General features: G+C 38.4%; 1 protein-coding gene across 1 annotated transcript in view; it reads right to left on the minus strand.

The window, feature by feature from the left end:
- Positions 1-8964: 8964 nt before the first annotated feature.
- Positions 8965-14525, minus strand: part of PLA2G15 (phospholipase A2 group XV) — a 16318-nt gene continuing 10757 nt past the window's right edge. The window contains exon 6 of the mRNA XM_017741032.1: positions 8965-13214. Within this exon, the coding sequence (XP_017596521.1) occupies positions 12703-13214 (512 nt within the window). The 3' untranslated portion in view covers positions 8965-12702. The remainder of the gene's footprint in view (positions 13215-14525) is intronic.

Genomic DNA, 14525 nt, shown 5'->3' on the forward strand with positions numbered 1-14525 from the left:
CCAATTGTTTCCCCAAAAATCCCTTTCCAATGCCGAGTGGGGGATGAAGAGGGGGCGGGAAGAAATTAACAATTGCTGTTTAGAGTTCCAACAGGTACAAATGGAAGAAACCCTCTCCTGCCTCAGTTTCCCCACAAAGCATGCTCAGAGAGTCCTGTCTCCCTTCTGTCAGCCTTAAGATGCTCCAGAGAATCTGTTTGGACTTTTAAAGACTCAGGAGGGTGGCTTGTTTTGTTTTGAAACTGTTATTGTTATGTCTATCCAGTTGTTTTCAATGTTAAGTTTTAAATCTCTTTTTGTTAAAAATGAACAGGTGAAATGTCAGGGTCCCTCCCCCCACCATGTGGGAGAGGGTCCCTGGGGGGAGGCACAGGCTTTCCCTGCCCCTGGTCAGCCTCGTTCCCCATTGGTTGTTTTGTGTTCCCCTGCGTGGGCAAAGGACCCTCGCGTCCCGTGATTGCCTCAGTTCCTCAGCAGAGCCCGGCCATGCAGCTGGAGAAATAAACATCTCTGAAACATCTAGCAAGAATCGGTCCATATATATTTCTTTTCCATGGGCCTCGTTGTCTGATACACGTGATACAGTATCCCCACTGTAACATTCAGCTGGGTGACAAAGATGAAGTTTAATTTTTAAATTAATTTTTATTTTAAAATTAAGGGGAAAATTTTGTCAGTCAGCCTTAGGAGCCCTATGTAAACTTCTAGAGTAAATTAGAATGTTACTAACAACTTTACAACTTTGCTTTCTATTCTGCAGTTGGTGTGCTTGATGGGCATGGTCACTCCAACAGAGAAAATGGAACATACAGCTTTCCTGGTTTAGTTTCCAGCTGCAGAACACATAGTAGCATTTAACTACAGAAAATAATTTTTAAAGCAAAGTAGCAAACATCAGTCTGTGTAAGTACATTATTGCCTATGCATGTTCTACCCATCTTCATCAATGCATTAGCTCTACCAGATCATCTTCTGGCAGTTACGTAAGGAAATTAGTCAGTTTGAAAAGGAATACCTTAGTTTCCATGGAGCTCCTCCAGTTTTCATGGGCATGTTTGTAGGTTAGAACGGTTCTGTGGATAGAAAAAGCACTGAAATAAATGGAGCACAGAAAGGCAATGTACAGATATTGAAGAGGAAAGAAATTACACAGTAAGGAATAGTTAACATTAGGCACTACACAGGTAAAGACTTGTACAAGTTATCAGATCACTCTGACAGGTACATAAATATTTTTCTCTTCTTAACATCTCGAGATTTTAAAGAGTCAAAGACATCACTTATTATTAGCAACATAGAAATGAAACATTAGGAATTCCTGTAATTTCTGGTTTGTAGATTTGTGTTTAGTTGATGTTATACTGTGCCCCATTGTTTCTGGACTTGCCATCAGATGTAGGTCAAGACAGCTTCCATAAGATCATAGACTGGTACATCTTGTTCTAACAATTCTGACTTATAGAATAGGAGTAAATAAAATTCATCTTAAAATCTAATTTAAACCTATTCTCCTTCTGTTTGAAGTCATTCCCCCTTGTCCTTGGGCTAAGTATCTCAGTGAATGAGACACCACTTTCCCCCGCCTTCAAAATCCCAAATATCCACAAATACTGCAGAACTCAGTAGGAACAAAACTGAGAGCCAGCTTGATTAAAAAAAAAAAAAAAAAAAAAAAAAAAAAAAAAAAAAAAAAATCAAAAATCTTTCCCCTAGCAGAGAATCACCATTTTTATAGTAGACTATGCAAAGCAGCAGTATTTTCATTAGCTTTGCAGATTGCAAGGTGCCAGTTCTCGGTGCTCAGTAATCTTTGTCAAAAGGCAATTGTGTCTGACTGGACATTCCAGTAGATTGACTGTCTCAGCCAGCATCATGCACCCAGCTGTGTTTGAACTGATTGAGTGTCCCCTGTAAATCTAATTATAAATATAAACAATATCATCAAGGGCTCATTAAGAGGGTAATTACTAGTTTTGGAAACATCTCTAATGAAACCCTGCCATTCCAGAACTGCACTTAGAAGTCACAAGCTAATTTTAAAGCATGATATAATAAGTCTTTGGACTAAATGTAGTTTTTCCAGCAGAAGTTTTGAAAATTACCAGAAATAGAGAATTCAGTAATGAATTAGAAGCTATGCTGTCTTCCATAGTTGACTTTTAAGTGCAAGTCCAGCTTACAGAGCAGATTGTTGGTAAAGTTAAGGAGAGTTTTAAATGCAGTAAGCTCAGGTTTGAATTCTCTGTAAAAGGAGAAATGCATAAACACACAAATTTAGAATCACTTGAGACCACTTAAAAATGCAGTCTTTGGTCAAGGGTATAACTACTGTCTGTCCAAGCAGCTGGCCCTGATGCTTTTGCTGCTCTAGAATCATGCAGACACCCAGCTATTGTCCCTTTTCCAGCCATGCAGTGTCAGAATTCAAGCACTGCTATTTTTCTAGGAGAGCTTCTTAACCAATGAACATTTTCTTTCCCAGCTTGGGGGCAGTTCTAACACCTGGATGAACTAAAAAGAAAAGTTGCATTTCTTAAAGCACCCAATGAAAGTTTGTATTACAATATGTACCATATATTTCTCCTGTTTTATGTGAACTGTAACACAACAGTACTTGTTTGTCTACAAAATATGAATGTCTTCAACTGTTGCAGAATTGTGGTACCTCTTTGGGAATCCTGGATAACAACTGACAACTGCAAGCTAGGTTTGAAACTTGTATTGGGAGTTCATCACGTTTCAGTAAAATTTTGCATCTCAAATTTAAAGAGAGGTGGAAGTGGGAGTAAAGACAGGTTTGCATCAAGAATGTAGCACTTCTATTCAGCCTTGAAATAACACTGTGAAATAAGAATGCTTAGGAGGTAAAAACTGGAACAAGTAATTGAATACATAAATAAAGAGTAAGGAGAATTTTTCAAGTGATTCAGTACCTTCTTCTGTTCTGAAGTTTGCCCACCCACTCCTACATACCACCTCCTGTGGTGCAGGACATTTTAATGTAATGTGGGAGTTTAGCATACAAATTCCTACCGACTGCATTTGTGCATAGCTTCCCACACACCTTTTGAAATAGGGTGCCTTATTTAGAGAAGTAAATGAGTGTTATAACTATGTCCCAAACTACAAGTACAGTGGGTTGAAAATTACCCATTACATCCATTTTGAATTAATAGGCATTTCATAATTTTTAACTTTGCTACCGAGACAAGTTTGTGCACCAACTCTGAGTAGTTGGAAACACAGAGAACAGTGGTCCTGTGCTGAGGACTGGAAAGCTGTAGATGCTGCATCTTGAAACAAGGACCTTGCAGAGGGTTAAACCACAATACCACTGAAGTCAAATTTGCTCTGATAGTGACTCACTACTTGCCTTGATGACACACACAGAGCTTGGGAGAAAATGAGCTCTTTCTCTGCAACCAATTCATTACAGAACTATAGCAAAGATGACACGACAACAGCAAAGGGGTAATTAACAGCTTATCAGTAAAAGTTTGTGACAAGTCTCATGAGCCTTCAGTGACATGCTTTGGGCTGCTTCACTCAGTTTTGTGTCTTACAGGAAGCTCCACAGCCTGCTCCTATTTGCTGAAGGCAGCCAGAGCCTCCCAGTCTGTTTTGGTGCTGTCGGTTTGTTCCTGGTTGCAACTGGAACTCAGAGCTGTTATAGTAAAACAGATGGAATGTAAGGTCGGATCTAAACCCTACTGCTCTTATTATTTACCACAACTTGACTAATTTCAGCAGATAAAAATATGGCGTTTCCTGTTTTCAACCTGCCATTTCTTTACAAAAAAAATATTTTTATGGATCATGTGTTTGTACATTTCCAAAAAGTCAGTCTGAGCCTGACCTTTCTGTTTGCTTTCCATTCATTAGTGAAACCAGACAAATCAGTTTAATTTCTCAGTTTGTTAATTGGAGTACAGGAAATAGAAAAAAACAGTAACAAATTAAATTGTTTACTCTATTGGTCTGAAACTTTTGGGAAAAAATACTGACTGAACACACACTTAGCATTTACAGAAGCCTTTCTGAAAAGAGTAAGTGCACAATATCTTACTCTATTCCATTAATGTATCTGGCTTCTTAAGGGCCTGATGCTAAATACTTGTTCCCAAGAACAGCCTTACATTAAGTATAAGAGACTTTTTCATGTAGATTTGATCCCAAATCCTGGCTGCTTCATTGTACAGAAATAGGGCTATGTTAAACTTCAAGAAGTGTTACAAAAACTGTATTTAGCTGAAAAACTAAATAAAATTTTGAATGTGTAAATATTTAACAGGGGCTAGAAGTAGCAGTAATCATAGCAGCAGTATTTCTTCTTGTGCACCTCACTGTTTTATGTTCCTGAAAAAACACTTGCTAGTAGTTGGTCATACTTGGGCGTACATCCAACAGGTCACTATTACACTGAAAAAATGGAATTATTTTATGGATTTACAATCTGGCAATTTTTTAAAAAAATAAATTTGTAAAACTCTCTCTAACTTTTGCTATGGAACAAACTATTTCCTCACCTAAATTCTATGAGATGTCATCACAAAAGGTATAAATTTTACTTTATAAATGGAATCCTTCTAGACTGATCATAAACATATGAATTGGGTAATAAAACTTGTCTTGTTCTACTGTTAAGCTGCAGAGACAAATTCTTGTGTAAATTAGATGATACTCCTGTTTTAGAGTATACTACTGTCTTGTGTGTTTATGTCCTTGTCTCAGTGGTAATAAATTAGTGATCCTCCTCAGAAAGTTAATAACAAAAACAGCTGGAAAAGGAATAACGTGATGACCTTGAATTTATTGCACAGGCTGGTCTGAACTGGGAGATGAAGTAAACTATGGTCTGTATTCTTAAAATGGAAGACATGAAAAAATGGCAAAATACAGTGAGACTTGTGGTCCTTAGGTGAGTCTCAATTCCTTAGCTAGGAACTGAGACATTTTCAGAGCTGAAGTGAAGAGACCAGAGCTAGGCAAGTCACTCACCATGAATAGTAGAGGTCTCTGAACCCTGCAGTGCTAAATGACTTTTAACTAAGTGGAGACAGAGAAAAAGAGACAATGTTTTCTATCTCCACATATAAATCCAGATCCTTTGCTGCTTCTCACAGGAAACATGCTCTTAAGACACGTGATCTATACATTGATCCTGTGCATATACTTCATAACTTCAGGATTCCCAGTAACTGCAGTCTTTACTGTTTAGCAATCCAACATCACTCTCTGCTGGCCACTTGAGAACCTAGGGAGCTTTAAATTAGTTCTTGCTATGTCGATTTTGATGTAGGATAATCAAATCCCAGTAACTACAGTCCAGCTAGCTACATGTTTTTTCCTTCTCTCTCATGGAGTCAGAATTTTCCTTTTGCTTTGATGAAGTAGATTTTAAAAACAAACACAAATACTTCATAGCCCCACAGGCATCATTTTACCAGCCCAGCCTCTCACTTCTTCCTGCTGCCTGACATTTCAGTTCTCTTTTCTGATTTCCTGACACCCTTAAGCTCTGAGCTAAATACTGTGGTTGTATAGGCATCCCTGCTAAGAAAACATGGGCTTCTTTAGCTAATTTGCCATTATTGAAGCATTTGGTCTCTCTCCAAAAAGACATTCTACATAACAGTTGATTGTTAACAATTTGCTTCTGTCTGCGTGGAAGATTTTCATGCTGTGTTGGGCTTTCGAAGATTTATTTTTGCATAAGGTGCTGAGATTTAAGCACCATTGAAGCAGGGAAAAAAACTTGGCCTTAATGACAAAAGCCTGGTTGGAAAGGCTTGGATCAAAGGCAAGGAGGAAAGGGCTTGTGTCACTGGATTAGGAGCCAAAACTAGACTGAGGAACTTTTTAATGGTGTTTATCTTTCATGTTCATAGAAAGGTTTGGGTTGAAAGGAGCCTTAAAGATTGTCTTGGACCAACTCTCCTGCAATAGGCAGAGACACTTCACACTAAACCAGGTTGCTGTGAAAGCCCCACCCAGCCTGGCCTTAAACACTTCAAGGGATGGGGTATCCACAACTCCCCTGGGCAACCTGTGCCAGTGCCTCTCAGTAAAGAATTTGTTTCTGATATTCAACATAAACCTACCGTCTTTCAGTTTGAAGGCATTCCCCCTTGCCAAGTCATGTCCTATTTTAGTTCTATTTTTCTTCATTGTATCATAGCCTGGCATAAAAGTACTAATGAACATAATAGAAACACTGAAAATGTGAAGTAACATACACTTACCAGTAGATGGAAAAACAAGGATGCACCTTCATACGGGATTGATGGCTTTGTAACCCAGATTTAGCTCAGCAAGATGAAATTACTAACAAGGAATATGTTATGCAGAAAATGCATTAATTCACACATTTTTCTCAAGTATTCTTTTCTCTATCCAAGCTTAGCATGGCTGCTTTGCCCTTCCTCACTTGCAAACGATCTGAAGATGGTTTAATGACAAGAGCACAACTTTGGAGTTAAAGGCATGTGATTAGATTCTGCCTAAAGGAATTTGAACAAGTTACCTAGGTCTGAGTCAAACAGGGACAACAGTACTTCCTTCATCTACAAATATCACAAGAGCTCAAGGCTGAAGCAGATACAACAGAAGTGAGGATTTCACACATATCAGAGACTACATCATTCTTTGCTTTATGATTTTACTTCCACTAAAACCTCTTTAACAATTCACTGGCACAATATTCCCTTCTAAAGGTCCTTCCAGACACCTCAACTGTGCAAAGCAGGGCTGGCCAGTCCATGTTTTGGCACCTACAGGACATGTTGTGGTTTGGTCATTGAAAGTATGTTCTCATGATGTGGATAGGCAAGGACCCCTTATATCTGCCCCCCTTGCCAGTTTTGTCTCCCAGATCTGTTTATAGATTCCACTGTCATCTTTGATCTGTACTGGTCACAATAGCATTTAGTGAGATTTCCTATATTGTAATCTTGCCTTTTTTTAGTACAGGTACAAAGGCTCTGCTAGCACAGCTAGGATAACAGCAGTGTTCCTGGCTAATCTTAGCCTGCTTAGACCTGTACTAGAATCCATCTTTGACTACCTCAGACATAACACAATCTCAAAAATACTAATAATGATGAAAATACTTAATCTGTAGGCACAGTATTTGCATGCAGTCAAACTTACCCTCTGTCTTGATGAATTTACTCACATAAGGTGACATTTTTAGTTATACATGGAATTGCAGCTTGGTCAATAAATCTGCCTTCCCAGAAAGGTTACTAGGTGTGAGTCAGTGGTTACAAGCAAAGTGAAAACTTTGAGGTACAATATGTATCCATTATTCAGCAGTGCAATAAGTAAACAGAGCTGACAGCATTTGCAGTGCTGTTTTAAAAATACATTATCTCTTTTGTACATCATAGTATCACACACCAATCCACTCCATGTAGTTGTAGTGTCCAATTTGTGCTTTAATCTAAGCATGTAAATGAGAGTGAATAATCTGTGCTTCAGATTGTTTTACTCAAGAGTTTGAATAAAGCTGAAGTTTCCTGCTTTTTAACTCAGAAAATAAAAGTTCCTCCATAGCAGAGTCTGAATATGTACAATTGCTTCAGGACAGGAAACATCTTGTGGGTATCAAACTTAGGTCTTCATTTCCCGGCAATCCTGTATCTCTCAGGTGAAACTAACATGATGCCCTTCAATGAAACTGAAGAATCTCTGTAACTTACATACTACTGCCCTCTACTGTGCATATATATATATAGAGAGAGAGAGAGACAAACCATTAAAACAAACTTAACATCAATATTTTTTGTAAAACATTGCATATGAATTTCTTGCATTTCCTGGGCTCATACTACATTCTGGTTTTGCCTAAAGCATGCTGATTTGGGAGATGAATATTCCATTTAACTCGTTTGTTGATCTGAGTGACCACAAAGGACATTAGTCTTAAACCCAAGCGAACTATTAAGCTAGAACTTTGGAGGAAAACCACAACTCAGGAGAAAAATCAGCATCATTTTTCAGAACTGTAATCCCATCACTAATGAAATAATTTCAGATGGCACAGCAAAATAGCATCAGACAATCTGTAACTGTAATTTTGTTATTTGAAAGGTGCACAAGCTGTGCTAACACCATGGTTACATCAACACTCCATTAGACCACACGTCTCTCATGGCTTTGCATCACTCCACCAGGCCTATCATCATTCTGTCCTCCTCTTCCCTGTGCTCTCAGCCTTCCCAGCTTCTTGCAAGAATGGGCACATGGCTTTAGTGCAGGACTTTCCCCATATTAATAGAGAGCTGGAAGGCCACATTCCCCTTTTTCCTGCAATCATATGGGGTCAATGAAGCTTGAGGCAGGCATGAACAACATCTGTACTGGGACAAGATGTCCAAATAGTTGGCATCTAGGGCACAAAGAGGAACAGCAGTCACGAACACTCAACTTGTATTACAGTCTTTATCATGTAAAAAACACCCCAGATGCTCACAGAATCACTGTCTAGCATTGCAGTTTCTTCAAAGCCACAATGCACTATTTCTAATTTGAAAAAGATTGTTTTATACAACTATAAAACTGTATGGTCATCATGCACAGGTTTGTGGATCAGTTTGGAAACCAACAGTATAAAGGTAACTGCAGGCATTTAAAACACTTAAGGATTGAGGAACTAATTTCAAAATAATTACCTGAGCAGAATATAAGGCATCCTGAGAAAAATTTTTTTGAACACAAGATGAGCAAGTAAGATGCAAGCAAAAAGAAATTGAGTAGTCCCAGTCCCACACCTCCATAAATTCAAGAACAATTAACAGTGAACTCTAAATGGACCACAAGACAGCAGGTGCATTTGGAAGATTAACCCAGAAGTAATAACTGTGAGAGACACCAAGCATCTTTAGGGAAGAGAAACAGCACCCAGCTTTCATCTCCTCTGAGAACTGAAACAGCACATCATTCATTATTCACAACAGAAGACAATCTGTATTAGATCAACTTTATTATATTATCAAATTTGACAATAAAATATTCAAAATCTATTGAACACATTCATACACAAGAACATATAAAATGCCAGGTCTCAGAATATGTTCTGTACAAAATACTGGTTAGTGTACAGCAGCAAAGTCATTGCCAAACATTCCCTGAATTTAAGAGGGCCTTGAACACACTGTGCTCCAAGAACTACCTTAATACCAAACATTCCTTCCTTTGGTCTGCAAATCCTTTGCAATTATTGCTAGTTATTGAAGTTTTCTGTTTTTATACAGAATCACATAGTGACTCTGAACCTCTTCAGCAGTACTACAATGACAGCTGAAAGCTTCTTCAGCATTTTCTATACATGTTGTCAAAAATAAGAAACACATTTGGTCCTCAAGACTAGTTTTGGTTTCTGAAAATATGATGGAAGAACAAAAAAACTACGTAAAAGTTATGGAAAGAGACACATAATTAATGCTTTAGGTATAATGAAGATACATTAGTGAATTCAAACATTTCCAATGTGCAGCGTGGCAAAGCACCTGAGTTAATCCTCTTATCAAAGTGCCACACTCTCCTTAAATATTTCTTTTTCAGACCTCTCTCCCCACATGAATCTAGAAAGCTCAATGCACGTGGCTGCAGCAGGTCTGTAACAGCAATGCTCAGTACTGTCCTTGCAGAGGATGGTGCTGCAGAGAGCAGCCACTCCTCACATGCAGAGTGCAGTGGTTCCATTTCAGCAACTGAATAACGCACTCACTTTTCAATGAGAACTACATCCTAATATGCAAGAAACTGCAAATGAAAGGGCTGATGATCACTTGGCAGGGAAAAAAAACCCCAAAACAACAAAACCACACTTTCTGGACATAAAACTATAGCCTGCAGATCCACCACATCCAATCAAAGAACCCCAGAAGCACTGTGCTTGCTCTCACACAGTACTTAGGACTCAGGTACGCACATTTCCTTACAACAAGGCTTTATAGTGACAAACAACACGAACAAATAAAAGCCTTGAAAAACCTTCAGTTTCTCTTACCACACTAATTAACACAAGTTTAAGGAGGAACTCTAGGGCTTGCCCACTAATGGAAAACTGGTTTAGAAATCTTTAGGTTAAAAGATACAGCCAACTAATCTCAGAAACACAGTACTTGGTTGCCAAAACTGGAAAAAAATAAAAGTTGTGCTTTTTCTCTTTTTTTGGGTCACAAAAAGTGTATTTTGGAAGTACTAAAAGAAAAAAAAAGAAGAAGAAAGACAAGCATTTTTTGAATAATGTACTTTGGAACTTCAAATCACAAAACCCCCTGAAGCTAAATTCTTGCTATGAGACTGAAAATGCTACTGACCAATGGGTAAGGATCCAAATGAAGCTTAGAAACATTCTCCAGATCAGGTTAAGAATTGTTTTCTCATTTTTCAGCCCTTGATGTCTACATTGGTAACCTGAATACAGCCTCCAGCTCCACTCAATCCAGTGCTTATTAACATGCATTCTCCTTCAGCAAGAAATACAGATTGTGATTAGCTGTTTTCTGTAATTTATTCAAACAGCAATTTATTCAAAAATTGAGTCAGACCAAGGAAGAGCTTTATCATCTTTGAGCAGTCTTGGAACACAAGCCTGAAGCTTATCCAGCTGACAAGCCCTGCATAAAATAGATCACGTGGCTAAAGAAGAAATTTTTGGTTGGTTTTTTTCCACCCCCCACTCCTTCTTGTTGTAGGGTTTTTTATTTTGGGGGGGATTGGCTGTTTAGGTTGGTTGGTTGTGGGTTTGTTGTGGTTTTCTTTTTTTTTTTTTTTTTCCATTTCAACAGTTACACATAATAAAGGCTGTGGGCAACTCAGTACTTACTCTGGAAAAGTCTAGGCAATATTGCTGCTGAACTGTAGGCTCCTGGGCAAGTGAGGACAAGATTAATGATCCATTTTAAAAATCAGGAAAATGTCTACGCTCCCTCAACATAAGTACTAGGAAAAAATGCAGAGGGAGAAATAAAGCTACCTAAGGAAGTTAAAACCTAGGAAGATACTTAGCTTGTTGATGACCCTAGCTCAAGCTGGTTTGAACTAACAAGAGATTTCTGAATTAAAACTTAAAGCCTTAAAACTACCTCCTGGTTCCATTCTACAATAGCAAGAGTTCAAGCTCATCAGTTCAACACATGTTACTGGTATGTCCAATGGCAGAAAACATTTTAGGCATGCTACCAAAATAGTTAAAATTTTACCCTTTAGACAAATTCAGTTTCTTAAGTAATGAATCCTTAATATTTTGATGAGTTTCCAAAACTCTTAAAACATTTTTCTTGGAGAACCTAGCATTTTGAAAGCATTCAAAACTGTGTTTTCAGAAAACTAAGTGCAGTCTAACCGGGTGACTGGTTTTAAAGGAAGCAAGTGAGAATTTTTGAGTAGAACTATATCTACAACAGGACTTCTGTAATCACGGTGGTAAATATGATGGCCTTTAGGCCACCACTTCTGTGGAGGTCAGAGTTGAAATTATTCTATTTTAACATTGAGTAAAACAATACTGCAGGAAATTACAGAATTGTATGTTCAGCAATTTATAGCAACATTTACGGAACCACTTATCCCAACTTCTTGAAACAGCAAAAATGAAACTTGTAATCTATGGGCAATTACTTTTAGTCTTAAAACATTTATTTTCAGTGGAGCAATGTTGATCTAATCACTGCTTAGGTAACAGGATCAGAGCCAAAGTATTTGACTGAGAACAAGGTTTACACTCCATATAATATTATGCTGGCTTCCATTCCCCACCCCATTTCAGAAGTTTACTTTTTTTTTAAAATACTGCCCACCATCCATTATCATTTCCACTACAGAAGGTTGTTTTTCACCCAGAAATGCAATTCCACACTATATAGATTGTTTGACAGTATTCAATTACCTCTGATTTATGTGCTACTCCACACTGCTACAGTTATTACAAGCACCAACCACAGTTTAGCTTCATTCCCTCACTGATAAATAAAGCACAGGCTGAGATTTCCTCAGACTCCAGACTGTGTGCAATCAGGGATTCTAGAAGTTGATGAGCAAACAATTCCTTCATTCTAAAATAACCCAGTAGGGTACCTAATAAAGAAGCTTCAAGTAATTCACACATCTAGCTTTTCTTCTCCCAGGCTGTAATAAAAAAAAGTCTGGATTACAACAATGGTAGCACAGTTCCAGGCAGACCTCTTCCGTATCTTACCTAGTAGATAGGCACATTTACAAACGAATCCACTGGGAACTGTGGATCAGAATACGCAAGACCCTTTAAAAAGCTTACTGTGTTTCCCAAATTGTTAATACCATTCCCTTGGCCATCCAAAATTGCCATCCTTCCTAGCCTTCCCACTCCAAACCTGCAAAGGCCACACAAAGGAGCTCTGGGATCTATGACTCCATGTGGTATGTGCAAGGGGCTGCACAATCTCCGAAGGAAAGTCTGTGTGACCATTGGACACAACACCAGAGGCACCAAAACGTGTATTTGACGAAATTTGCAGAATGTGAAAATACCATGAAGCATCATAAACACAAATCAGAGACAAACGATCATTTAGGACACCAAGCAACTTGAACGCAACCTTTTAAAAAAGCAAAATAAATAATTCAAATATCTAAATATCAAGGGATTAAAAGGCATTTCCCCATATTTAAGGGAAGGCATCACAGTTGAGGAAAATGACTGTCAACACAAGGTTATCACAAATCAAAGAGCAGCTTTTTCACATAGGAGATAGTAGTATCATTGGACAGCATTTCAATATGCTCATTTCCTGAAAGCTCAAACATCACCACTTGCTGTTTTTGCTTGTCCACCCACTTTTTACATTGCAAGGCACTCTGTAAGTTCACTGTACCATCCCCATCACTGTAGAAAATCTTGGGTTCTTTGTCAGGAAAGCTTTCATAATGGAAAGAATCGGGGGTTTCCACACCAGTGCCATACAGGCAATGGATGCGCACCCCAGGCGGTGTCATCTGGTACACCAGGTGCTCCGTGTCCTGCCTCATGAGCCATCCATCCTCAAAGTTAATGTCCCTGTAGAACTTCCAGTAATCCCTCAGAGTGTAGTTAGCTGTGGGTGTGCTTACAAAGACCTTGTCTGGGGGCCACGTGTAGTTGTAGGGGAGCATCCAATTCGTGGAAACTGCTGATCTCTGCTGGTCTCTGATCTTGAGTGAACTGATAACAGGGATTCTGTTGTTGTCACCTTAGGAAAAAAAAGTGGAATTTCATTATCCATAAAGCAAAGCATCAATCTTCAGCAGCAGCAATTACCAGCACTCATGGTGATGACATGAATAATAAGTTTGTTCCCCTGGCTTACAGACAATTTGAAAAGTTTTTCCTCATTTATGATCGTCTTGTTAATTAACTTCTGTAAACTGAGTTTTAATAACTTCCAAAATTTAAATATGAGTTGATGAATGACTGTAAAAAATGACTTAAACTAACACATGACTAAATGATAACTTATATGCATCTTTCTGCATATTTCAACAATTGTTCTTGCATCTACACAAAATTAAAAGCTGCTTAATAAATGGCTGATATAGAGATTATTAAAAAAAAAAACAAACAAAAAACCAAAACCATGAGACAGACATGAGTTTATATTCCTTATTTGTTTTCATTATCACAGTGGCTGTCACACCTCAATTCTTTTGTCAGCTGAACTTTGAATTTTATTTTCTATTATTAGATCCAGGTGGTTACAGCATGTAGTGGTCCAGGTCAACTACACCATAAAAATTGAAATGCTGCAACCGAAACCACCATTCCTGAAAAATATACTCTGGTCCATTTCAGTTCCATGGGGTGGCACTATTGCTTCAGCAAAGAGACACAAAGTGCAGTATTGCCTTCTTCAGGAGGACTACATGGAGACATTGCTAGTCTGAAACAGACAAAGAAAACTCAAATGCACAGCGAGAATCACAAAGGTGATGGAAATGGGTTTCATGATACTGTGTGGTTTAAGCATTTCACTGTGCACTCTCACCACTAAGCTACTGAATACTGCTTGGCAGTTTTCAGCAAAGAAAGCCCCAGTTCTGAACTGAACAATGAAAGGAATGTGTACATTTATTTCCAGTAGAATAATCAAACACAGAACCTGACTATTCCAGCCTTCTCTCACAGAACTGCTACAAAGTGCTTTTATTTTTTTCATAACTGAAGAAGTACTGGATGGCCAACAAGATGTGTAAGTCTGACGTTGTGCAGACACAACACTCACAACATCAGGTCTAAGGAAGACACTGCTAACATTTCAACCTTTCAAAACCAGAAACAAACCACTGTGAGCTTTGTGTCTTTGCCCCCTGTAGTGGGATTCAGCAAAGCACATGTATAAGTAGCTGAAAGTATCACAAAAATCTCCAGAAAACAATTCCATCCGTGTACTGTTTACCACTTTGATAACAACTGTGGATTTGACATGAAGTTTCTAGGCATTACACTTTATAAACAGGAATGGGAACAGAAAGAATGCATTCATAGAGTGCCTTGTCTTTCCTGC

Source organism: Corvus brachyrhynchos, unplaced genomic scaffold (genome assembly GCF_000691975.1).
Source record: "Corvus brachyrhynchos isolate BGI_N302 unplaced genomic scaffold, ASM69197v1 scaffold26, whole genome shotgun sequence".
Classification (NCBI taxonomy): domain Eukaryota; kingdom Metazoa; phylum Chordata; class Aves; order Passeriformes; family Corvidae; genus Corvus; species Corvus brachyrhynchos.